General features: G+C 43.8%; 1 protein-coding gene across 1 annotated transcript in view; it reads right to left on the bottom strand.

The window, feature by feature from the left end:
- SORCS3 (sortilin related VPS10 domain containing receptor 3) overlaps nt 1–27,514 on the bottom strand; it is a 2,578,554-nt gene that overhangs the window by 257,658 nt on the left and 2,293,382 nt on the right. The window contains exon 20 of the mRNA XM_069239432.1: nt 5,931–6,064. Coding sequence (XP_069095533.1) covers nt 5,931–6,064 — 134 coding nt within the window. The remainder of the gene's footprint in view (nt 1–5,930; nt 6,065–27,514) is intronic.

Genomic DNA, 27,514 nt, shown 5'->3' on the forward strand with positions numbered 1-27,514 from the left:
AGGTCCAGGAGCGTACTCAAGAGGTGCTATCAGAGGTCCAATATTTATTCTTGGTGCCTCATTTAAAGTGGGACAAACTTCTAGAGGATTCCCTTTGAAATCACAGGTTTCCTGCCTTCTCAGCCTTTGCTCCAGACTAGCTAGAGGAGGTATGCAATCCTTTGTGTGAAGGCAGGACAAAGGCTATTCAGGTGTAAGTGGAGCTGTGCCTAACTCCAACCCCCCAACCTGCCAGTGATGGCCTATCCAGGCACTTTTTAAGCTCTCTTCTCTGTGTTGCTGTCTAGGAGGAATACACAAAGTCCAATTGTCAACTACATCCAGTCATGTCTCCCAGAGACAAAGTGGCATTCAAGAATCTGACTTCACCACAAAAGTGAATTTTTCATTACTATGCCAAAGACATCAAACACGAACTGTTCACTTGTTATCATTTGAAAGTTACAGCATATTAAATCTAATAGGGTAACACCAATGTTATCCTTTTGGAGAGGTAGGCCTTGTAATAGTGAAAAGTTAACGTAAGAATTTTCACCATCATGTCATGTCAAACTTAAAAGTGCATGTCCTACTTTTTAAATACACTGTCCCTTGCCCTCTGTCCAGTTTAAGGCCTACTCTCAAAGTGACTTATTTATTAAAAAGGGTGGTCTGGCAAAAGGTTTATTTTATTCATTCGAAATGGCAGTTTACAACTGAACTCCCAGGCTGCAATGGCAGGCTTGAAAGGGCTGCTCCAATGGGTGGCACAACCAGTGCTGCAGGTTCACTAGTAGCATTTAATTTATAGCCTCTTGGTATGTGCAGTACCACTTTCTTAGGAACTCATAAGCACACTAAATATGTGAACTGGGGATAAGCCAATATTACCATGTTTTTAGGAGTGAGCATAGACACTTTAGCACTGGTTAGCAGGACTAAGGCCAATAAAAAACACAATATGGATAATTTGAAGGAGTAAGGCAAATAGCTTGGTGAAAGACCCCCACTAAGGCTGACAGTTCTAACACTATGCATGTAAACATGTAAGCTATTTAGCCAACTCTTATTATTAAGAAACTATTTTCACTGGATCAAATTTCAAAATTTTCTGTGCACTCAATTGATTCTTACATTTTACATTTTCTGTGAATTCTATTGATACTTAGTTGGACCAATAAATATGCAATTAAAAATTGTATGTCCTGCTTCACAGAATCAGAAGTTGTAGTATTTTGTGATAGTAAAGTGTCTTTACAATAGTGAACAATACAGTGTGGTGTTTTACTAGCTCTAAATAATTAGAATTGAAAGTGGGACATAGGTGTTTCAGATGGGTCCAGCCTGTAGAAGTTGGTAAATACCCTCAAACAAGCTTGTGAGTGTTTGTGTATCTCTTACAGAAATGTTCCCACATGGGAGACACAAGGTCATTTACTCTTATGCGTGACAGTAGTCACTGCATTTCCTAGATGGTGGGAAAGGGAAGGAAATGCCCCCTTAGTAGGAGTGCATTGAGGAGATCTCTGAATAGAAAGACAATCTTTTACTCCTGGTGAAAAAACAGATATGTACGCAATGTTGCATGATTTGCTGATGCACACATATTAATACTAGAACATCACTGTGACTTATTTTTCACAAATTGAAATACTGTAAAAGTTTGCAACTGTCACAGATTTCCAGAAGAAATTCTCGGAACCTTTGTGAACTCCAAACATTGGAGCTGTAACCAAAACCCAGAGGCGAGTCCGAGCTTGAGCCTTGATAGTGAGTTTGTTTATTTTCAAGGATCAGTCGGCTAATTGTTTCTAAAATGTGAATGAACGTTTTCACATGGTGCAGAGTCCTGGCTCTAGCGCTTTGTTATTTGCATAGCTGAACATGTATCTTCTGAAGCTCAATGGAAGAGCAGCACACAATTTTGTTTCCTCTATATCAGAGCACAAGCTTGCGTTGTTGCCGGTTTCCTTATTCCGAAAATCGAATTAGATGTAATTGCGTGATGTGCCATAATTTCAGATATTTCACGTCAGAAAGGTAACATTCACAAAATTACGCAGGTGTCATTTATATTTCCTAGGGTTCTGATTTATAATCCCTATTTCCATAAATTAGGGTAGTAAAGATACACATCGTGAGGGGCCTGGTAAATATTATGTATTACTTGATCTAGGGCAACTCGCTCTTTAGGTTAAAAACTTAATTAAAATAGGGAAAAATTGGAAGGTTGTCACAAGTTCTTTTTGAAAAATGTCACACACATACAGTTTTATCTTTTGCATTCTTTTGTCTTTTATATGGGGACAACTGAAGGAAAAAGTAAAGCTTCTTGGATTTTTACGGATAAATAAACCTTTTATTTCCTGAAAATAAATGAATTGCAGGTAAAACACTTTTTCTTCAGTATGCGTTTAGCATTGATTGGCTACAAAATGATAATGCTACTTTTATGAACGTTTGTCAACTTTATTTGAATCTTTTCAGTCCAACTTCATTGATAAACTATCCACTGGGCTTCAATAAAAACAACCAAACATCGTCATGACAGTAGACGCTAAGGGGCATATTTATACCCCATTTATGCTGAATTTGTGTCATTGTTTTTAGGCAAGTTTGGCGCAAAACTAACTCCATATTTATATTTTGACCTTAGACCCATCTACTGTCAAAATATTGGAGTTTGCACCATTGTTAAGATGCGTCAACCTACCTTGCGTCGATGAGATGCAAGGTAGGCGTTCCCATTTAAAAAATGGTGCTAGCCCCATAGGTGCCCTATTCAAGCCCCAGGATCACCCCCACCAACACCAGAGGGACACCTGATGATGGGGAACCCCATCCCAGGTGAGTGGGGTAAGTATAGGTAAGTTTTTTTTTTTTTTATTAAAGTGCCATCGGGGGCCCAACTTGACAGGAGTCATGTAGTATGGACAGTTTTGCGTCAGAAAATGACACTAGGCTGGTTAGAGTCATCTTTTTTTACTCTAACCAGTCTAAAGTCACTTTTTGGTGCAAAACCCCCCTTCTCCCAGACCTCCAGCCCCACCTGGCTAGCGTCATTTTTTTACGCTAGCCCACCCTTTGCACCGGCTTGTGCCATTCCTTAAAATTGAGAAAGCCTGGCGCCAAGAACCATCAGTGAACAACTTCTCCGCCCTGAAATCAGCCATGCGCAAACACCACCAGCTCATCCGGACCACCAAACGATCCTCCTACAAAGAACGCATAGAGGAGTCATGTAGTATGGACAGTTTTGCGTCAGAAAATGACACTAGGCTGGTTAGAGTCATCTTTTTTTACTCTAACCAGTCTAAAGTCACTTTTTGGTGCAAAACCCCCCTTCTCCCATACCTCCAGCCCCACCTGACTAGCGTCATTTTTTTATGCTAGCCCACCCTTTGCACCGGCTTGTGCCATTCCTTAAAATTGAGAAAGCCTGGCGCCAAGAACCATCAGTGAACAACTTCTCCGCCCTCAAATCAGCCATGCGCAAACACCAACAGCTCATCCGGACCACCAAACGATCCTCCTACAAAGAACGCATAGACAACAACGCACACAACAGCAAGGAACTTTTCACCATCATTAAAGAACTCACCAATCCCAAATCCTGCGCCATCAACCATCCACACTCTCAAGACCTCTGCAACTCCCTCTCCAGCTACTTCCACCGCAAGATCGCAGTTATACACGAAAGCTTCATATCGTCGCCACCCACCATCACCACCACCAACGCAGCCAACCCCACAGCACCCTGCCGCACCAACATGCTGATCACCTGGACCCCCACTAATGATGAAGAAACCAGCAAAACCATGAGCTCCATCCACTCAACAGACCCCTGCCCCCACCACGGCTTCAAGAAGGCCAGCCAAATCATCGCTACCCAGCTCTGGGCCATCATCAACAGTTCCTTCGAGACCGCAACCTTCCCAGATATTTGGAAACACACCGAAGTCAGCGCCCTGCTCAAAAGAACCAAAGCAGACCCTGAAGACCTCACAAACTACCGACCTATCTCTCTACTCCCCTTCCCGTGAAGGTTATAGAGAAGATAGTAAGCAAAAAACTGTCCCGCTTCCTGGAGGACAACAACATACTCAACGTCTCCCAGTCTGGATTCTGCAACAACCACAGCACTGAGACCACCCTCATCGCCTGCACAGACGACACCAGGACCAGACTGGACAAGGGTGAAACCGTTGCTGTCATCCTTCTAGACCTCTTCGCAGCATTCAACATCGTATTCCACCAAACCCTTCCCACACGCCTCTTCGACGCCGGAATTCACCACAAAGCCCTGGACTGGCTCACCTCCTTCCTCTCCGAAAGAACCCAAAGAGTTTGCCTCCCTCCATTGTGGTCTAAAGCTACCAAGACCATTTATGGAGTCCCCCAAGGGTCCTCACTCAGACTCACCCTTTTCAATATCTACATGGCTCTGCTCATCAGCATTGTCTGCCACCACGGGCTCAACATCATTTCATACACCGACGACACCCAGCTCATCCTCTCCCTCATGAGGAACCCATCTACCGCCAAGAACAACTTACACACCGGACTCCTTGCCATCGCTAGCTGGATGACAGCAAGCCACCTCAAACTGAACTCAGGAAGATCTGAGATCATCATCTTCGGACCCAACAAGACAGCATGAAACAACTCTTGGTGGCCTGCCACCCTAGGACCACCCGACACCCACGCACGCAATCTCGGCATCGTACTAGACTCGTCTATCTCCATGACTCAGCAAATCAACTCCATATCATCCTCCTGCTTCAACACCCTTTGCATGCTACGCAAGACCTTCAAGTGGATTCCAATAGAAACCAAAAGAATGGTCACCCACGCCTCATCAGCAGCAGACTGGACTACGGCAACGCCCTCTACGCAGGGACCACAGCCAAGCTTCAGAGAAAACTCCAGCGCATCCAGAATGCCACCGCACGTCTCATCCTCAACCTCCCTCGCCACAAGCACGTCTCCGCCCACCTCAGATTCCTACACTGGCTGCCCATCAACAAAAGGATCATCTTCAAAATCCTAATCCATGCCCACAAAGCCCTCCACGACACCGGACCGACCTACCTCAACGAACAAATTAACTTTCACATCCCGACCCGCCAGCTCCGCCGACCTCGCCCTAACAACAGTCCCCCGCATCCAATGCACCACCTCCGGCGGCAGATCCTTCTCCCACCTCGCCGCCAAAACCTGAAACTCCCTCCACAACAACCTATGCAAGACCCAGGACCTCCTAACTTTCAGAAAACACCTCAAAACATGACTCTTCGAGCAGTAACAACCCCCCTACCCCCAGTGCCTTGAGACCCTACGGGGTGAGTAGCCCACTTAAGAAATTTGATTGATTGATTGATAAATATAGCGCCCGGCTGGTGCTCAGGAATGGCGCAAGCTGGTGCTATACTTTTTGGTGCAAAACTGCGTCAGTGCAGTTTTACACCAAAAAATATAAATATGCCCCTAAGATTAATTTAAATATTTTGTGACAACCGTCTCCATCCACCATAGACATGGGGCCATGTCACATGGCAACAAAAGAGTCGTGGTCAAAACAGCAAGTCCACTTACTTGAATAAACTATTAAAGATAGAAAATACTCAGACACTCAGATGTAACATTTAACCCTGTCATTTTATCTTATGCCATTTCGAATGGATTGACTTCTGTATTGAATTTGTTGTCATTGTAAGGTGTTTAGTCACTCTTTTGGATCTTTCTTGTGCTTTAAAATAGAACAAATCGTGCTATTAGCAAAATGATAAAATATATACAACGGGGAATAAGTAAACACAACTAGGTACCTCACAAATATTCGATCTCTGTGTTAGACAGAATACAATTGACCAGACAACCGTCTGTTTCTGTCAGCACTACATTGATTTAACATTAAGTGATTAGCAAGAATGGATTTCAGAATGCCATACCTTTGTATTATTTCCAATCCACCAAAAGTATGTCAGAGTTCCCGCCTGGGTAGGCCATACCACAGCAGTGATATTAATTTCTTTGCTTTTTATGGCGACAAATGGAACACTCAGATGAACATGTTCGATTGGACCTAAAGAGGAAGGAAAAGGGTGCATTACTCTCAGCACTGCGTTTTATTATAATTTCAATTGAACGTATCAATGCATGTGATTGGTATCATGAGAACAAGAATCCAGAGTTTCGATAGAAGTAGTTATAATGTATATTATATCTGTACAATGACAGTCAGGTATAGAATTGGATAAAGACCAGCGTTATGCATTTTATCATAAAAATGCCATACCACAGATTGTTTGAGTATTATGATTGAAAAAGCGATATTTGGCTGAACACGTTTTAAATTTAAACAATCTGACTAACAAAAATAATACCAGGCAAGCATTTTGACAAGTGCATATAGTCCAAAAACCCATTTATTCTAAAAGTTCCTCTATACCTCGTAAAGAAGTTAATATGTATTTCTACAATGCAGATTTGGAATCACATATAACTTCTCCGAAAAACAGGACAACATTAAATACTTCTTTATTGGTCTGGCCTACCAACACGAAACTGCACTTCCACTAACTAGATGTACCATCTGGCCATGAACCGCCCCTAACATTAATTGGTCCAAGCATACTAGAATTATCTGCTCTGCCTGAATCTATTCTAATAATAGATGCTATTCTCATAGACACTAAGGGCCTCATTACGACCCTGGCGGTCATAGACCGCCAGGGTGGAGGCCGAAGGTAGCACCGCCAACAGGCTGGCGGTGCTACATCAGGTATTCCGACCGCGGCTGTGAAGCCGCGGTCGCCCAGCCGGATCCGGCGGTTTCCCGCCGGATTTCCCCCGGCTGGGGGAATCCTCCATGGCGGCGCTGCATGCAGCGCCGCCATGGGGATTCCGACCCCCTTCCCGCCAGCCTGTTCCTGGCGGTTTACACCGCCAGGAAGAGGCTGGCGGGAACGGGTGTCGTGGGGCCCCTGGGGGGCCCTGCACTGCCCATGCCACTGGCATGGGCAGTGCAGGGGCCCCCTAACAGGGCCCCATTAAGATTTCAGTGTCTGCTTGGCAGACACTGAAAATCGCGACGGGTGCAACTGCACCCGTCGCACCCCAGCAAATCCGCCGGCTCCATTCGGAGCCGGCTTCATCTTTGCTGGGGCTTTCCCGCTGGGCCGGCGGGCGATCTTTGGAAGATCGCCCGCCGGCCCAGTGGGAAAGTAAGAATGGTCCCCGCGGTCATTTGACTGCGGGGCGGTGTTTGGGCGGTTTTCGCCCAGCGGGCGGCGCCCGCCGCCCGCCGGGGTCGGAATGACCCCCTAAGTATATTTCACTCTATGCTCAGCAGTGTTGTTCATGTCTCAGGATCAGAGATGATCAAGGTATCGCCAGGACCTTAACGCATTTCTAGGCTAGTTATATATCTTAAATGGCACAAGCAAGCATTCGAAATGTAATACATTTAACCACATATTAGCATCCTGAAATCAGAAAGAAAGCCGGCCACTTTGGACCTGTGATGCACACTGTTGATTTCGAACATTTGGGTCATTTGGTAATCAAGTGTGTTGTAAAATTATACCCCAGTTTAACAGTATATGGCTATTGGAAATGGGCCTTTCTGCAGGGTCATCCCCAAACGTTTTGCCATTCTCTTATTTTTCCGACCCTCTTTTTATTGGCTTTAGGATTCTGGGCACTATCCCACTGCTAATCAGTGCTAACGTGCATGTGCTCGCTTCCCTAAAAGTTGGTATGATTGGCTTACAATTGTTTGGCATAATTACTTTACCTGAAAGTCCCCTGTAAAGTGATATGTCATATACCCAGGGGCTGTAAATTAACTGCTAGTAGTGGGCCTGTGCCAACCACACAAGTAGCATTTCAACTTGTCTCAGGCATGCCACTGCAGTGCCTATGTGTGCAGTTTCTGCCACATTGACTTGGCAAATCTAAGTCACCTCTAAAGTAGGCCCTAGTTAGCCCTATGAGTAAGGTGCTGTGTATGTAAAGGTAGCTGATGTATTTGAATGTTTTACATGTCCTAGTAGTGACAAACAACCTATTTCGGTTTTCCCTACTGTGAGGGCTGCTCCTCTCATAGGTTAGCATTGAAAATTCCTTTATATATGTCTATGTGGTCATTTCTGATCTGGCAAGAGTAGGGTGGGCATGTTTGGTGTGTTTGGAATGGTAGTGAGAAATCCTGTTCACTGGTGTAGCTGGATTTTACATTACTACGTGCTTATGAGTCTGAGTGCTTTGCAGCCTGACTCCAATTCAATCCACTTCTAGGGCAGAGTGGCAGCTCCACTTGGTGCATACCTTCCAGGCAGCCACAATACAGGAGGGACTAGGTGTGACAGGAGAGGCATCTGCATTTATCTGCATATTGATTGTCATCCTGGGCTGGGGAGAGGAAGGGTCATTCACACCTTACCTGTGAATGGGTTGTGTCCTGCCATCACGCAATAGGCTGATACCCCCTATTGATCTCTGGAGCCAGGGCTGGGTTGAAAGGGGTTGTGATACACTTGCAAGGGTCTCTTTGACATAATTTATTTAGTGCAAGTACAGGGGCTCTCACCCCATGATTTTAGAGCACTTTTGGAACTGAGACTGAACCTCTGTCAGAAGGACTGTTGCACTGCCCCTAAGGACTCAACTGAACTGCTCTTCTGTTGTTGCCCTACTGCCTACTGCTGCTGGGTGGCATAAAGGACTCACTGGATTGCTTTTTGTTGATGCTCTGTTGCTAGCTGCTCCCTGAATGTGGTGTCCCTAGGTTCTGTTGGACTGCCAGGTAGAACCTCCATTTTGGAAAACTTGCTTTGTTGGGCTAACCTGCTGCTGGCTACATTGCTGGAGGGACTGTCACTGTGACACGTGACTCTATGTGCTGGCCTGTCTATTGCCCTCGTGTACTCCCCAGTTGCTTTCCACGGACCGGGTGGCTTGCTTCCTCCCTGCCTGGCCATAACTTCACTTTCAGTGTGTGTTGGGAACGTCTTAGCCCAGCGCATGGTGAGCGCTTTGTTTGCCCTTGCGGCATGTGGAGTGGAGCGCTGAGCCACCAAGCTGTTTTCTAAGGAAGGCCGCATGGCTTAGGCGTCCAGGAAATTCAGCCAAACCTCCAACTATCTTTGCTTTGGCTACCGACCCAGAGAAAAGAATCCCCCATAGGTGTGGCCCAGCACACTGCTCAAAGACAGGATTTGCCGGGCTCTGGATCGGAGCAGGAGAAGTACTGGAGCCAAACTGAAGCTACGGTGAATGCTTAGGCTGCTGTACAAGGAACCAGCCCCAAAAAATGTATTGGCCTTCAGGGTGGAGTCCCGTCGAGTGATCTTTAGTTGCAGGCACCCTCGGCACTTGAGCCGCATGTTCGCGGGCAGTTGCCCCTTTCAGCTCCAGCACACGGGGGACCCAAATTGACAGCATGTAGCCCTCCCATGTATGGGCCTTACCTTGGGGCGCATGCCACTGGATGGGTTGAAGCCTTGGTGGAGGCCCCAGTACCGGGAACATGCTACAACACACCGCACTGCCATTATTAGGCATGAAGGCACTCCTGTGCTCTACATGCACCCCAGTATTACCATAAAACATGTAACAGGAACACAGACGAGCTGCACCCTATGTATTTGTGGGGATATTGGGAGATCTAGGCATTTATGGGGCTGTATGATGCTTCCTGTGTTCTGGTCTCCGTACCAGGCTGCGTTACTCGCATTAATATGATTCACATGTGTTTTCTTTCATTGTCTGCTGCATTTCGTGCTCTCATGTGATGATGCCTATAGGTATGACTCTTGTTTTATCCAGGACAATGAGTACTAATTCAGGATCTGCATAGTATGAATAATAGTTATGTTTCATGTCATTGGAGCCTACGTTTTATGCACAATATATACTGTATATTTTTGTATAAGCATGTGTGGAGTCTCTTTTGTGGTGTATTTATTGTGTCACTGGTGTAAGTGTGTTGTGAAAACGCTTTACACATGACCTCTGGGGATAAGCCTGTCTGCTCTGTACTAAGCTACCAGGGGATGAGTACAGGTTATCTTTGGGGTATAACTTACCCTAACTAAAGTGGTTGGTTCTGCCTGGCTGAGGTGCATACCCTAGTCAACCAGAAACCCCATTTCTAATATTGGTGATTAGCAGTGGTATAGGACTTGCATTTGCATAATACCACAATGACTCAGTGTTGCACTACAAAGACTGCACTTAGACCTCTATGTGTTGTTGAGTTTCTCCTGTCCTCTCATATTGGTAATTTTTACTGTTTACTCCTACCCCATTTTCTCTTATTTGGGGCTTCTGTTGTTTAAACCTGTGTTTTGTGCCTTACCAAAATGGAATCTACCTTTGACCTAAACAACCTGTTCTTATACAGTGTGGATTAGCTGAAGGGACTCTGCATGGAGAGGAGACTAGTGGGAGGTGGGGAACTCACCAAGCTGGTCCTTCAGAGTGTCCTATTGGAGTTTGAAAGGGCAATATGGGAAGCAACTAAGGGCCAGATGTATGACTGATTTGCGACCCACAAATTGGTTACAGATGGCTTAGCGAATAAAAATGGCCCATAAGGCTTGTACGAAACCTATCGCTTATACTGAAGAGAAATGTGACTGATTTGCAAGTTGCAAGAAAATGCAACCCCAAAAAGCAACACTGTATTAGCGATTTGCTAATACCAAGTTGCTAAATGCATGTATGAGGCACTAGCAAATTGTGAAAAGTCACAATTTCCCTTTTGCACAAGCAATTTAGCACCAATCCAAAACAGGTGGTAATTGGTGCAAATTATCAAAACTGGGCCAACATGCATCAGGAATTTCCCAAATGACTGACCTGTACCTGATGTCTAGGAAGAGTTGCATTCTGGCCATGCAGCAAAGAAGGAGATGGAGACAAGAAAATATTTTTTGCTCCAGGCTCACACTGCTCAGTAAGACAGAGGAGGAAATATACGACCAGTACAGGCTAAGTAGCACAGTTATCCTGGACATTATTGAGCTGCTAAGGACACATTTAGAAATCACTACTCTGTGCAGCTAAGCTATCCCTGTCTGTGTGCAAGTGTTGTGCTCAGTACACTTATCAGCCATTGGAAGTTACCAGGATGTGATAGGTCTGGTAGGAGGGATGTCTCAAAGTGCACTTTCTAATTTCTTTAGGAGATTCTTAGATGTCATGCTCAGCTAGATAAACTGCTACCTATACCTGCCAGGAAAAGCACCAAAATGGAATTTTACAGGATGGCCATTTTCTCCCATGTCATAGGGTGCATAGATGTGACACATGTACCCATATGTCCACAGTCCCATATTGTATACCCATTTAGGAACCAGAAAAATGCACATTCCCTTAACATACATGTTAGAACTTGGGTCTCTGGTTGACAGTCAGTCACACTCTGTCCAAGCAGGGACCCTCACTCTAGTCAGGGCAATAGGGATACACACTTAGGATAACCCCCGCTCACCTACATTGGTAGCCTGGCACAAGCAGTCAGGCTGATCTCAAAGGCACGGTGTAAAGTATTTGTACCAACACACACAGTAATACAGTGGAAACATTATAAAATGGACACCACACCAGTTTAGAAAAATAGTCAATATCTATCTAAATTTAATGGGGATTAAAAAGAGTCTTAATCCATAAAAAAACAATGGATACACTGATGTTACAGAAAGTACCTGGTTTGAATAAAAAATAAAGCCACTCACACCTCAGTCTTGGTCTTGGAAGGCTCCCAAGCCAGAATGGTGTCAATCTTTGGTTATAGGGGTTCCGCCCGGCCACTCCCCACTGGTGTCCCAAGTATGCCACCGAGCCCCGCCCTATTTGGCATTTACTCACCTTAATAGTGAGGCCTGCCTTCTGCACAGCATCCAACACTTTGCAGAGGTGCTGCAAGTGTTTCTCCCAGGTGGAGCTGAATACAGCAATGAAATCCAGGTAGGCAGCTTTGAAGTCCTCCAATCCAGCAAAAACCTGGTTAACCAACCTCTGAAAGGTGGGAGGGGCATGTTTCATCCCACTGGGCATCACCCTGAACTGCTAGTGCCCATCTGGGATAGACAATGCAGGCCTCTCCTTGGCCCCATCAGTTAGAGTAATTTGCCAATACCCAGACGTTAGATCAATCGTGCTGAGAAACTTGGCAGCTCCCAACCGATCAATGAGCTCATTAGCTCGGGTGATAAAGTGCGTGTCAGTTTTCATGACGGCACTGAGACTGCGGTAGTCCACACAGACCCTGAGTTCTGTAGTGGCACCAGGGGAAGCAGCCTTTGGGACTAAGACCACTGGAATGGGCCAAGTGCTACTGGAGAACTCAATAACTCCTAGTGCTAACATTTAGGACACCTCATCCTTACTGCTAGTCCTAACCTTGTCAGTCACCCTGTAAATCTTGTGTTTTATCAGTGGACTATCCCCAGTGTCCACATCATGTGTACACAAATGGGTGACCCCTGGGACCAAGGAAAACAATGAGGCAAACTGTCCCAATACCTGACGATAGACCCTCTGCTGCTCTGGGGTCAGTGAGGGGAAGAGGTTCATGCACTCAACAGACAAATTTTTTTCCTGGGCAGACAGGAGGTCAGGAAGAAGCTCACTCTCTCCCTCAACCCCATCATCTGTTGCTAGGAGCATTGTCAATTCAGACCTCTCAAAGTGATACTTGAGGCAGTTCACATGCAGGACCCTTAAAGAGTTCCTTGGAGTCCTCAATTTCACCAGATAGGTGATCTCACTGTTGCACTCCACCACCTCAAAAGGCCCAGTTCACTTTGCTTTGAGAGCACAAGGATCCACAGGGGCCATGACCCACACTTTCTGGCCAGGCTGAAACTCAACCAGAGTGGCATTCTGGTCATACCAGCTTTTCATGTCCTTTCAGGTTCTCTTGAGCGAGCTTCCTGAAGCAGGCTGTCTGGTTTTTAAAAGCCAGCATATAGCTGAATACATCCGGGGGGGGGGCGTACTGGAGGTTTTCTCCAAACCTTCTTCCATCAAACTCAGAGGTCCCCTCACAGGGTAGCCATCCAACAACTCAAAGGGGCAGAAACCAAGTCCCTTTTGTGACATCTCCCTGTAGGCAAACAGAAGGACATCCCACCTATACCTCATGAGCTCTGACAGGCCCATAATCATGCCCTTTAAGGTTCAGTTGAATCTCTCAACCAAACCATTTCCTTGGGGGTTGTAAGGAGTGGTGAACTTGCATGTTCTCCCTGCAGACCTTCCACGGAGACCTCATATATTTAGAAATGAAGTTGGTACCCCTGTCAGATACCACACCCTTGGGAAACACCAGGTGGGTAAAAACCCCCATCAATGCCTGGCCCACCACAGGGTCTGGGATTGATCTGAGAGGGATAGATTCTGGGTACCAGGTGCCATGGTCCACCAAGACCAGGATTAACCTGTTGTCCATGATGTCTTGGGGTCCAGAGGCCCACACTGTCAATACCCACTCTTTCAACGGGGGTGCTGACTCCAGGAAAAGGTTGGAGTAGAGCCTTACATTTCTCCCTGCTCTTGCCACTGGCCTGACATGACTAACAAGACCTACAGTGCGCATCAGTGTGCCTGCGCATTTGGGGCCAGTAAAAGTGGGTGACAAGCCTTTCAAAGGTCTTGTCCTGCCGCAAATGACCAGCTAAAGGCACATCATGAGCCAAACCCACTAGGAAGGCTCTGAAACACTGGGTTACAACCAGCACAAGGGCTGCGCCAGGCTCAGAAGCCTTAGGCTCACTATATAGGCCACCCTTCCAATAAATCAAGGGTGATCTAGACTCCTTGCCTATCCTGGTATGTAGCCTGTGGCAGGAAACCCTCTAGAGTAGGGCATGTTTTCTGTGGCTCACAGAATGCTTCCCTGGTGGGACCCCCTTCCTGCTGCCACTGAGTCAGCTTAGACACCTCCTCCAGTTCAGCCACCTGTTCTCCTGTAGGCTCCAGGGCATCCCCCTCAGGTTCAGCCTCCTCCCAGACCGTAAGAACTTCTAGGACGGGTTTCACGTGCCTGTTGCCTTCTTTCTTCTGGCAGGCACCTGGGTGAATCTTTCAGGCTCCACGGCCTTCTGATAACCCTGACGGGTTACCATTGACCAGGTGCACACACACACATACACACACACACATGCAGACCAAACATCTCAGGTCCCCTCTTATGTATTTTGTAGACCAAAAGCTGTGCAACACCAACAGCATTGATTTTCAGCAGCATGTCCTTCCAGATTTTGTATTTCTGGGTTTCAGGCACAGTCAGCAATGCACATGCAAAGTGCTGTCCATGGTAAGTGCAGCGCTCCTCCATCAGTATCTCTAGTTCTTTCTCGGAGAACATCAGTTTGTGCTTCCTTGCGGGTGTCTCCTTCTGTGGCTGTTGGCTGGATATTCCTGCACAATATTCCACTGCTCCTAGCACTCCTTAGCTCACTGGTATTGTGGAGCACTTCGATCCTCCAAACTGTGGTTTCTATCTTAGCTTCTCGTGAGTAGAACTTTCTGTGGTTGTGGTCCTTGCCATGTCTAAGGAAGCACTTTTCCAGGTTTTGCACAATGGAGCCTCAATTTGCGGCCGCAGGTGTAATTTGCAACTCTTGCTCACAATTTTAAATTAAATAGGTTCTTGCAAATTGTGTATCATTATTTACTGCTACAATTCAGTAGTGCATTGCTCTTTTTGACCATCAGACCATAGTGCACCCCATTTTGCGATTCACTAATTGAAAATCACTTATTTTTGCAAATAGATAATCGCAAAATAGTTCTTTCATATTTCTGGACCTAATAAAGAATACCAGGATGGTGGTGGTTCTGAAGGAGACCGTGAGGAGGACCCCGAGAATGGTGAGGACTTTGAGTGGGTGGGTTCCCCATCGACACCCCCAGAGGGCAATTACTCTGAGGCAGAGTTTGAGAAGGAGACAGAAACTGACTGAGCTTGGACACCAGTAGAGGGTGAGAACCCCATATATAGGGAGTCCCTTGTTAGGTCTAGTTCCTGGAGCAGTGTCACTTCTCATACCCTGTCCCCTGATGAGCTCAAGGATAGACAGTCTGAGAGGGACCAGAGGCTGCAGCTGGCCCAGGTGGCTGTAGAGGAGAGAAGGCTAGATGCTGAGAAGGCCTTAGCACAGGAGAGGATGGCAGAGGCTGAAAAGGCCTTCACCAGGGGAAAGCTTGTTTATGAGAAAGGAATGTGATCTTGGAGCCTAGTTGTAGAGCTCTGAATTCACCCTAGCTGTAGGTGGAGTCCAGTGGTGGCAGCAGTTTGGAGTTTAGTGTTAGGAGCAACACTGCATACCTAGAGACCTGCTGTCTAGCTTCAAGGAGGGGGGTGACATATGTCAGTGGCTGCAAGAGTATGAGAGGGCTTTGACAGTGCACAGGATCCCTGAGTAGGATTGGAAGCCTGGGGTGTTATATTCCTGATAATGGGAGGGGTGCCCAAATAGCCCTAGAAGGGAGAGACAGACAGAGGGTATTCCCCATTGAAGGAAGTCCTGATTGCAAGGTATAGACTCTCCCCTGAAGAGTATAGGTTGAGGTTCGGGGCAGTAGGAAACTCACCAGTCCTGGGGGGAGCTTGTGGGGAATTGTTGCAAAGCACTCGGTGGATGGATGTGGAGTAGTGCAACAAATAATTTTAAAGGGCTGTACAATCTGGTTATCAGAGAGCAGATGTTCCGTTTGTTGATTTCCAGAGCTATGCTAACACCTGTTGGATTTAAGTTCTCTGACACCAGAAAGTTTGCAAATGAGGAAGACCTCTTGGTGAGTACCAGAATGTCTGGAAAGGTTCTTGTGTGTACCCCTAAAGGTAGTGGCTTAGGTTCCCCCCAAACAAGCGCGGGGGAGGTTCAGAGTAACGCAGACATGTCCCCTTGTAGCGGGGTAGGTGCAGGGTCCCATATCCTTCTCAGAGGAAGAAGAGAGGTAGGGGTGGGAGACATCCCAAGGTGCCCTTTGCCCAGCCCTTGAACCTACAGAGTCTCTTGAGGGGACCCCAGGAAGTGAATCTAGTTTGTACCTGGGGACCATCTACTTAGAGGGGCCCCAAAGTGTCAGGAGAACTTGTGGGGTGGCTGACACAAGAATCCCACCTGTTCTGGTGTCTGGCAGTGCCACTCCACAGTGGAGGGTGCAGAAGTCTAGATGGAGAGGGAGGGAGGACTCACCCCTAACACCTGCATAGCCTAATGGTACAGACCTTGGGCTGGAGGACCAGGTTCAGGGTGACACCCCTGATCTGGAGGGAGGTGAGGCTACCACAAGTGCCCCTACCATTTTGTGTTCTGGGGGTACCCGTCCTAGTGGGGGGGGGGTGAAGAACTCTAAAAGGGGGCAGTGAGAGGAAGCACTCAATTCTGACCCTGGTGCAACTGAAGGGTGTAGACCCTGGGTTGGGAGACCAGTTGTAGGGGAGAACCCCTGAAATGGTGGAAGAGCTGAGCAGGACGGCTAACACAAGCGCCCTGACAGTTCTCCATTCTGGGGAGGCCACTCCAAATAATAAGGTATGGAACCCCAGAAGGAGGGTCAGGAAGAAGAAAACCGCATCCCTGGTTCCTGTCCAGCCTAAAGGTACAGACCCTGGGTGGTGGGCGGGAAGTGGAGTATAGAAAGTGGCCTGTGTGAGCATAGACAGAGAGATCCAACTGGTACAGAGTGGCATTGAACTGGCATGTTCTGCCCTTGCAGTTGCCAGCCATTGCCCATGTTCTATTGCCCCAATCAGGAAAGCCCATCACAGTAGTGAGTGGCCTATTCTGGCTTTAGTCTGCAGGGGTTTTTGTTGGAAATGGCCCTCTCTGCAGGGTTATCCCCAAACATTTTGCCTTGTTCCTTCTATTTTTCTGACCCTTTTTATATTGGCTTTAGGACTCTGGGCACTTTATCACTATTAAACAGTACTAAAATGCATGTGCTCACTCCCCTAAAACGTGATATGACTGGCCTACACCTGTATGGCATAATTAATTTACTTGTTGGTCCCTTTCAAAGTGGTATACCTTATACCCAGAGCCTGCTATTAATGGGCCGGCAGTGCTGATTGCTTCACCCATGGCAGTAGCCTTTAAAATCCGTCTCAGGCCTGCCACTGCAGTGCCTGCAAGCACAGTTACTGCCACATTTATGTGGCAATTCAAACTACATGCCAAGGCCTAAACTCCCTTTTTATTACACCTACGCCACTCCTATGGTAGGCTCTAGATAGTCTTATTTGCACTGTGCTGTGTATGTAAAAGGTAGAACATGTACTCATATGTTTTACATATCCTAGTATTGACAAACATCCTATTTCAGTTTTCACTACTGTGAGGACTGCTCCTCTCATGGGTTAGCATTGGGAATACCCTTTTACATGTCTACGTTGTAATTTCTGATCTGTGAGGAGTAGCGTGAGCATGTTTGGAATGCTTGGAATGGTAGTGAGTTATCCTGCCTAATGGTGTAGATGGATTTTACATTACTATTTTAGAAATGCCAGAAAGTGGGCATTCCTCTGTGCCTATGAGTCTAAATGTTTTGCAGCCTGACTCCAATCTAATCCACATCTAGGGCAAAGTGACAGCTCCACTTGGTGCATACTTTCCAGACAGCCACACAAGAGAAGCATCTGCTTTCATCTGCACACTGATAGTCATCCTGGGCTGGGGAAGAGATAGGGCCATTCACACTTTATGTGTCAAAAAGCTGTGCCCTGCCCTCACACAATAGGTTGATTATCCCCTACTGATGCCTGTAGTCAGGGCTGGGATGAAAGTGGTTGGAAGTCACCCCCTGAACAAAGACATTTTAGAGTACAAGCACAGGGGCTCTGCCCCATGATTTTTAGAGCACCTTTGGAACTGAGACTGAACCTATGTCAGAAGGACTGCTGAGCTACCCTAAAGGACCCAACTGTATTGCTCATCTGTTGTTGCCCTGCTCCTGCTTCTGTTGGGTGGCATAAAGAACACAATGGATTTCTTTTCTGTTTGTTATCGTGTTTTCAGCTGCTCCCTGACTGTGGTGTCCCTAGGTTGTGTTGGGCTGCCAGGTAGAACCGTCATTTTGGAAAACTTGCATTGTTGTGCTAACCTGCTGCTAGCTATGCTGCTTGAGGGACTGACACTTTGACAAGTGACTGTATGTGCTGGCCTGCCTACTGCCCCTGAGTACACCCCTGTTGTTCTCCAGGGACTGGGTGGGTTGCTCCCTTCCTGTTTGGCTATCAATTCACCTACAGTGTGTGTTGGGAAAGTCTTAATTCAGTGGGTGGTGAGCGCGTTATTTACCCTTGGGGAAAATGGAGTGCTTTGCTCGCTTCTCCTTCTCTTCACTTCATCCCCCAGTGCCTGGCGAGCACTGGTAGAGGAAATGGCAGTGCCCGCTGAACCGGTGAGCAGTTTTTCTAAGGAAGACTGAATGGCTTAGGTGGACAAGTAATCTGGTCAAACTTTGCACTATCTCCGCTTCTGCTGCCACCCCAGAGAAAGGAATCCCCCGTTGGCATGGCAGAGCACACAGTTCAGAGAAAGGATCTGGCGGGCTTTGGTTTGAAGTGGGAGAAGTATCAGAGCCAGACAGAAGCCATGCTGAAGCGCAGGCAGGTGAACAAGGAAGTGGCCTTTAGAAAGGTATTGGGCATCAGCGTGGAGTCCTGCGCGGCGACCCTAGTTGCAGTTACTCTCAGCAGCTGAGATACGCTTTTATGGATGGTCACCCCTTCTAGCTCCAGCACACAGGGTGTCAAGGGGGTCTCCCACCCTCATTGACAGCATATAGTCCCTTCCTCGTGTATAGGCCTTATTGTGGGGTGCTTTCACTTGATGGGGTGAAGCCTCAGTGGAGGCCTCTGGCCTCTGAGAGGGATCGCCCTGAACAAGGAACGTGTTATAACCTACTGTACTGCCACTATTAGGTGAGCAGGCACTCCTGTGCCCTACATGGACCCAGTGTTACCATAGAACGTATGTACCCTAAGTGTTTGTGGGAATAGTGGGTGATCTAACCATTTATGGAGAAGTATGGTGCTTCCTGTGTTCTAGTCTCCATATCAGACCGTGTTACTCACACTAATATAATGATTCACAAGTGTTTTATTTCACAGTCTGCTGCATTGCTTGCCCTAATACAATTATGCCTATCCTGTTTTATTCAAGACAATGAGTACTAATTCAGGATCTGCATAGTATGTGCAGTAGTTGTGTTTCATGTCATTGGAGCCTATTTTATATGCACAATATATGATGTATATTTTTGTATAAGAACACATGGATTCTCTTTTGTGGTGTATTTATTTTAGCACTGGTGTGAGTGTGTTGCAAAAGCACTCTACACATGACCTCTGGGGATGAGCCTGACTGCTCTATGACAAGCTACTAGGGGGTAAGCATAGGTTTGCTTTAGTGTGCAACTTACTTATCCTGACTAAAGAGGTGGGTTCTGCCTGGCTGAGGTGATCAGCCAATCAGAAATCTAATTTCCAACAATAGCCATACATGCATATTACTGTAACATTTTGCTGTAACCTGATATTTTCTTCTCTCCCTAAAATATAACGGAGTAGGTTTTGGAAAAAAGCCAAACACTGCTCTTTTTTTCCTGCATTTGTTCTACATATGAATTAAGTACACTGTTGTTGTTTCCAACTTGTGATCGATGTTAACATAAATTGCTTTAACTCTCTTGAGTTCCCTCTCTTGGCCAACACCTATTACAGACAAACTGGTCGGACACATGTTGGGTTCACCGGCACAGTCAGTGTATTTCTTTTATGGGTCGCTAGTGCAAGCAGTTCAGTCTGCAACTTTTTATTAAACTACTGAGTGGAAGTAAACGCGAGCATGAAGATTGCAGGAATCAAGGTTAGAGTGAACCCAACAATTCAAAATGATTGAGCTCTACGTTCAATACGGTAATTTAAAGAAACTGAACCAGAGCGAGCAATACATTGGGCACAGTCTGACGGAGGAATAAAATATAAAGCTGACATAATCTCTTGCTTGATCGGACAGTGCTTCACAGCTATCGGTCTGGGAGATTTGTATGGAGTGACAAAGTATCGAGGGAGTGTGCACAGCATGTAGCCACTTCCTGCACAGACACTAGCACGTCAACACTACTCTGGGGACAGGTCTATTTATACTATTTGAGCAGCCATATTTAAGTACTGGGAATACTTTCAGAATCTGCATTGAGTGCCACGTCACAAACGAGTCATCTCTGGAACAATATCTCCAGTAATTTGCACACATGTTCAAATACTGATTCTGCTGCAGGTTATTGTGCCTACACTGAGACGCTATAAAGTTTTCCTCTGGAATTGTATTTTCGGTGATTGACACACCTGTCTAAATATTGATTCTACTGCAGATAATTTTGGCTACACTTAATATATTAGGTGACAGGCACCCCATTTCTAGCAAAACACAAAATTGTGGCAGCCATTTAACTATTTACAATTATTTATTTATAGTCAATTATTAAAATGTGTGCTTCACAAACATTTTCTCTCACTCCTCCACAACCATTTTTAAGTTCATTAGGGGAACCCTTGATTAAGTTGCATTAATGGAAGGAGTACTTCTTGAATAATATAGAAACTATTGAATATAAAGAATTGACACCAGTTTAAAAAAAAGAAAATTACTTTACATTGCCTGGGATTTCAAGATGTCAAAGTTCACAATTCAATGGAAAAGAAGGTTTGACAAGAGAATGATACAAATGTTTTCTTTCATACATTAGAGGACTTCGACGAATACTATTCCACGTCAGTCTGCAATGCTATTGATAGGTTTAATTTCTTTAAAAGGAATCAAGGGAAACAGAAACATTGAGGAGTATGTATCTGATCTCAAAAAGCTGGTAATAACATGCAGATTTGGACTCATACGAGATCAAATCATAATGAATGTAAACAATGAACATATTCAAGAAAGGTTATGGGTGCACAGAGTGTCTCAATTAGAAGAGGTCATTGCCTTAGTTGAAAAAGGTGAAATTTCTAATAAGTGTGCAAGGGTTGTTACAAGTGAAATAAAAGAATTACAGAATGACATTTTTAGCAAAGTCAAACAGAACAAAAGAAGAGATATAGAAAAATATGATAATTTAAAAAAAAGATAAGCATAAAAGGAAAACATTGGAGAAAAAATGTGATAGATGTGGGAGTAAGGAACATCTGTGGTATAGTAAACAATGCTCTGTGATTAATCAAACGTGATGAATGTGGCATTAGGGGTAATTCTGCTAACGTTTGTAGACGAAATAAGAGAGTTTCTATGATCAACAATGAATATATCTCAGATTCAGAATCTGAGACATCAATGGAAGGAAATAATTCAAAAGAACAGGATTGTGTATTAGGCATAAATAGTTTGAACGATACTAAGGAAATTTCAGAAACTAATCTTTAAGGAGATCTTTGTGTTAAAAACCTGAGCAATTCCAGGAACAAACCAGTTTGCAAAATATGTTTAGGAGGTGTGGAAATACTTATAGTGGCTGATTCTGGTGCCCTTTTACAATAATATATAAGAAGTTGTGGGAGGAAGGATATGTAAATGTTATCGGTACATCCTTGAGTTCACTAGATGTCTCTCCTGAAAGTTTTACTGGGGAATCCATACCTATGATTGGTTACAGGAAAGTTTCTTTTGAGTTTAAGGGAAGAAAAGCTTTCAGTAAATTGTATGTTTCTGAAGAGGGCCCGGCAGGGCTTGGATGGATGGATCAAACATTATTCTGAACCCTAATAGTGAAGAATAAGTACATTTGGTGTGTGAAAGTGAGGAGAATGGTGCCAAATTAAAGAATAATTTTCCCGAAGTGTTCTCTGGGAAAAGTGGTACTCTCAAAGTTTACTCCCATAGAATTGCATTAAAGACTGATGCTGTAACAAAAGTACATAAATCTAGAAGCAAACCATGGGTACTGAGAGAAGAAGTCAATAAGGAATTGGAATCTTTTTTAAAAAAAAGGCATAATTGAAGAAGAAGAGGCAACTGAGTGGGTTTCTCCATTGGTAGTAGTTCATAAAGCCAATGGAAACTTCTGGTTATGTATTGATTTGAGAGAATTAAACAGTAAAATCGTAGTGGAATCATTTCCCTTACCCAAGATAAATGAAATGCTTGCTATGACTAAGGGCCTGATATGGTTTACATTTTAAGATTTATCATCTGTGTACCATCAGATTAAACTGCATGATGCTAGTAAAAACTTGACTGCGTTTATGACTACTCATGTGTGTTATTGTTATGTTTGCATGCCATTTGATCTTGCCTTGGCTGCAACAGTTTTTCAGAAATTAATGCATAAACTCTTCAAGAATATGGTGGGAGTTCTTCAAGAATATGGTGGGAGTAATTTATTTCCAGGTCTATATTTTTATCATGGGGGAGGATAAAGAACAACATGATATAAGAGTACATACTGTGTTAAGCAAATTTCTAGAGAATGGGTTAGCAGCAGAATTTTCAAAGTACAGATTTGGTATGCAAATTTTAAATTATTTATGGCATGAAATAACAGCTGACGGTATTAAAGCAAAAAAAGAACTTGCAGCAGCTATAAGAGATGCACCAGCACCTGGTAACAAGGATGAGTTGATATCATTTCTGGGACTGGCAGAATTTTATGCTAAGTTTGTTAGGCAATTTTCAGAAAAACATTTAATATGAGACAATTGTTGAAAGACAAATATAAATGTATTTGGACAGAACTTCTTCAGGACGATTTTGCAAATGTAAAAGTTTAAATATGTAATGCAGAGACTTTATCTACATTTGAACCTAAACTTCTTTCTGTGCTAACTACAGATGCTAGCAATAAAGGCATTGGAGCAGTGTTAAGTCAACAAAATGCTTATGGCAAGGAGAACACAATAGCTTTTGCTTCTAGGGCGTTATCACCGGCAGAGGGAAGATATTCTGTTATAGAAAAAGAATCCCTGACAGTAGTTTCAGGATTAGAACATTTTAGAAATGTTTTGTGGGGTCTCAGTGTAGAGGTAAGGTATGATCATAAACCCTTGTTAAAAGTATTGTCCACAGAGGGTTTACTAAAAGCCACACCTAGGATTGCAAAGATGTCAATTAGACTGTTCGACTTTAGTTATAAGTTGGTGTATTTACCGGGTGTTAAAAACAAAATCACAGATTGTTTGAGTAGGATACCATTGCCTCTTGAAGAAAATTGTGGAGAGTGTGAAGAGAAAAGTTTGGCATGGGGAGGAAGTAAGAATTGCTATTAGTAGCAAAGACTGGATAGAGGCTAACTTAAATGATCAATCATTAACATCTTTAAGGGATTATATTCAGAATGGTTGGCCAGAAAAAAAAAAAAACCAATTGACTCAGATTTGAGGAATCTCTGAAATATGCAACGAGTTAACTGTAATTCAAAACAATATATTGAGATGAGACAGGATTTTGCCACCAAAATGTGTAAGGAAAGTCATTATTAAAATATGCCATGAGGGGCATTTAGGTATACTAAAGACTAAAGACAAAGAAAAAAGTTAAGGAGAGCTACTGGTGTCCGGGAATGGATGTGGAAGTTAAAAGAATCATTAGGGAATGTGACTTGTGTATGGATGCCAATAAGTCTCTTGTTACTTTACAACCAATGTTAAACCCCATTCTGTGCGCAGAGATGGCATGGAAAATGATTGGTGTAGATAATATGGGTCCGATTGTTGAGGAAAACAAGCAATGGTATATAATAGTGGTCGTGGACTACTCTTCCAAATGGCCAGAGGTTAAATTCATTAACAAGGCTAATTCTGGAAACGTGTTGTTGTATCTGGATGAACTATTTCAAGGAGAGGGATTACCAAAAAAGGTTATTACAGACAATGGTGTACAATTCAAAAGTGAAGAAATAGATTTGTTTTTTAAACGGAATAGCATTGAACATAAATTGATTTCTGTTTATGACCCTACTGGGAATGGAGAAGTGGACAGATTTAATTGTGTCATCCAGGAATCTTTGGAATTAGCTAAATACAAAATTCTAAATTGAAAGTCCAGTATAAATAAAAATGATATGGATGTATCGGACCACACTAACCATTTTCTGGTCACAGTCCATTTACGATTATGAGGGTAAGGATACCCTTCACTAAGGACAATCAGGGGTGGTTGATTACTTCTAGATTAAAAGATTGGTCACCTTCTGAAGTAATTAAAAACATTCAGAAACCACAAAATGATTATAAGGAGTATTTGGACAAAAACAAAGGTGCACAAGAGATTGATTTGAAAAAGAAGGAAGCAGTGCATGTCAAATTACCAATTAAAGTAAAGAAGGGAGAAAGCAAACATTCTGAAATAAGGGTTGTGGTTGAAGTGTATAACAATTCTGCCAGGCTAAGTGATGGGCGGGTTTGGCGCATGAGTCACTTTTTAAAATGTAAAGATGTTAAGAGGAATTCATGTGATGATTTAAAAAAAAAATACTACTGGTTAGACTCTTGTCAAAATAACGATAGTAACATGTCAACTAGGAAAAATTCTAGGGTTTGTGAAGAAGAGTAAACTTATATCCAAGAGAATGCATCTACCTCAGAGGGAATTCAAAGACATGCTATGATCAAGAGATCATATAATAGTAAACATGGTATAGTTATTAAACAACCTATGTATTTGCAAGATTATATAACAAGTTGGTCCTTTTAGAGTTGTATGTTTTCCTTATAGATGCAAATATGTTTCTTAAGTGTTACTTATATTTATAGTTATTCTTTTCACTTTCTAAGAGAGGAGATGTGTTATGTCCATAACAAAAAATTTACATTTATCCTTTAGAATGTGGTGAGGTAGCAGAGAATGTTGGAGGGCTGCGAATGTTATGAACTGAAATAGGAGCGTTGTCAGCTAGAGAGCAGATGTGTTGGCCTTACTGGAATTATACTTGGAAATAACCTGTATTGGAGAGTTTACTTAACAATAGTGTATATGTGTTTTTAAGAAAACTGAAGAACAAGCTCTGAAGATGTTTATGTCATTGATGCTACAAACTGAAATATAACCTTAACTATCACCTGTGATGCATTAGTTAAAATGAATGAGATGCTGACAAAGCCCAAAGGTGTGGGTAAGACTAGAAACCAGTTTTTTGCTTTTTTGAACCAGAATTGTGATATGCCGTTTTGTTCCGTGTCCAAGAAGCAACAGAATATTTGTCCTGCATTGTTCATGAGCTTTTGGCAGTGCTCAGTGTTTGTAATGGAGCATGGTTCATGTTTTTACCAGGCAGTGCAAATGATGTACTATATTTCCTCACATAGGGTTTGCACATTTAATGTCATTAGTAACATGTTTAATTCTCTCAATATTTGTATATGTGATGTTCAAATTTATATATTTGTGTAGTATTTCTATCGCACAAAACAATTTAAAAGGTAGCAGAGCACTGCACAGGGTCAAAGGCAAGCACAGATTATGTGACTAATAGAGGTGTGAGCTTCTCTGTGAATGATTTAAAGGAGTGTTGTTTTCAACTCTTTACTAAATTGTAACAGCACTGGGGTGATCCTGCTTGATTACAGAAATGTTGTCATAGGACCCTGGTTCACAGAAAGAAAAGAACTGCTGTCTTGTTATTTGCTGTTTGACACTTCTTAGTCTACAGTCTGATGGGAACCTGGCTTGAGGTATGCAAAGACCCACCTGAGATGGTGAGCTTGCCTGCAATTATTTATGTGGAATATCAAATAAATGTTTGTTCCTCCTTGTGTAAGCATGTTGATTAGTATATAAGAGAGACGATGTGTTAGGAATTGAAGTATTACTTGAGGATCCTCCTCACATAATACTGGCAAACGTAATCAGGGTGAACCACTAAAGGCACTAAATAAACCTGTGCTGGCACAAACCAGTCAAGCTTAAATTAGAAACAATATTCAAAGTATTAATGCAGTACTAAAACAGTAATAAAGTGAAACAACACAAGAACAATCCCAAAACAAGGTAATATTTTAAAAATAAAATGACCCAAAAATGCAAAAATCCAATACGTAGAACTGAAAATATAAATTGTTTAAATTCAAAATAGTGTTAAAAAGCACATAGTATTGACCTAGGTTATCTGGCCATGCGAGACCAGGTCAAAATCAAAAGGTAAAGCTGCCCGCAAAGTAGTGCGGGTATGATACAGGGAAGAGATTTGTCCAGCTGGAAATGTTACCTTCTGACGTAGAAACTTTTATGGTGGAAATACGGCTTTCAATGAGTCTTTGGGGGGGGCAAGCTTCGAGCTGAAACCAAAGCAGGGGACGAAGACGACAGTTTCCTGAAGAGCAGGGCTCTGATGCAGTCACTGATGAAGGTGAGAAAGCTCAGAGTGGGCAAAGACTATGCCCAGGAAGGCCTCAACGTCGATCAGAAGCTGCTTTGCATTGGTCCCAATGAAGCCCTCTACGTTCTGACTTAAAAACTTTTCTGGAAGTCAGATCTCCTTTTCAGCGTAGCAAACAAGCAATATGAGGCGGACCAGTAATGCAACATCAACAGCTGTAGCTTTTACATTGATCCGCATCCTGAAGTCCAACTTTTTGGCAGTCTGGGGACATGTGGAAGCTCAGGAAGGTGATGGGCACACCCCACAGGCCATCCGTCAATGGTGGAGTCTCCACTACCAGGACTTTTTGTCAACTGTATGTGTGCAATGCATATTTCTCCACAGTGGAGCTGTCAGGGGTCAGGAGACAGCTGGACACTAGCAGAAAGACTTTTGGTTTTAGGCAGGAAAATGACAACTTTACAAAAGTGCAATTTGCAAAATAGTAATATAAAATAAGACTTGACCAATAAGATGGATTTTAAATTACTACTAAAATTAGTCCTTAAATCATTTTTCTGGCTATGCCCAAACTGAATACAGCATTTAGTGTAAACCAAAGTTAACTGCCGTTAGAGTAAGCTTTTTAAACACAAATAGATGACAGACGGTGTGTAGAAACCTTTCAAACACTCACCCACAGTCACAGATCTGGGTTTAATTCACCATTCTTTTACTCACCATGCCACCCAAGTTAGGACCTAGCCATATGCAAATTAGTCTGGACTCTACTCCCAATGGGAAGAGTTCAACCCGAACTGCCAGTCTAAGTCCTCCCTGGACCAGAAACAAGCATCCTTGGACCAGTTTTGGGGTATCACACCTCATCAGCCAGGCTAGCTTTAATCCAGTTGCACAGTGAGCAAGGGACCCACATCTGGGCATACCATGGCCACTTATGCACCTTTTCCACTGCACAAAATTCCTTTGTAGGTTTTTCACTATCAGGACATGTAAATCATAAATTATACATGTATGAATTTTCAAATGGAAAGCACTCTGCGTATTGACTTTTAGGGCCTTCCTTAGGGATGACTTAGAAGTATGCCAGAGGAATGATTAGGCCTGGAATAAGGCTTGGTTTGCCAGGTCTAAATGATAGTTTTAAAACTACACACCCAGACTGCAATGGCAGACCTGTAGACATGCTTTATAGCACTAC

This window comes from Pleurodeles waltl, chromosome 6, assembly GCF_031143425.1.
Source record: "Pleurodeles waltl isolate 20211129_DDA chromosome 6, aPleWal1.hap1.20221129, whole genome shotgun sequence".
NCBI lineage: Eukaryota > Metazoa > Chordata > Amphibia > Caudata > Salamandridae > Pleurodeles > Pleurodeles waltl.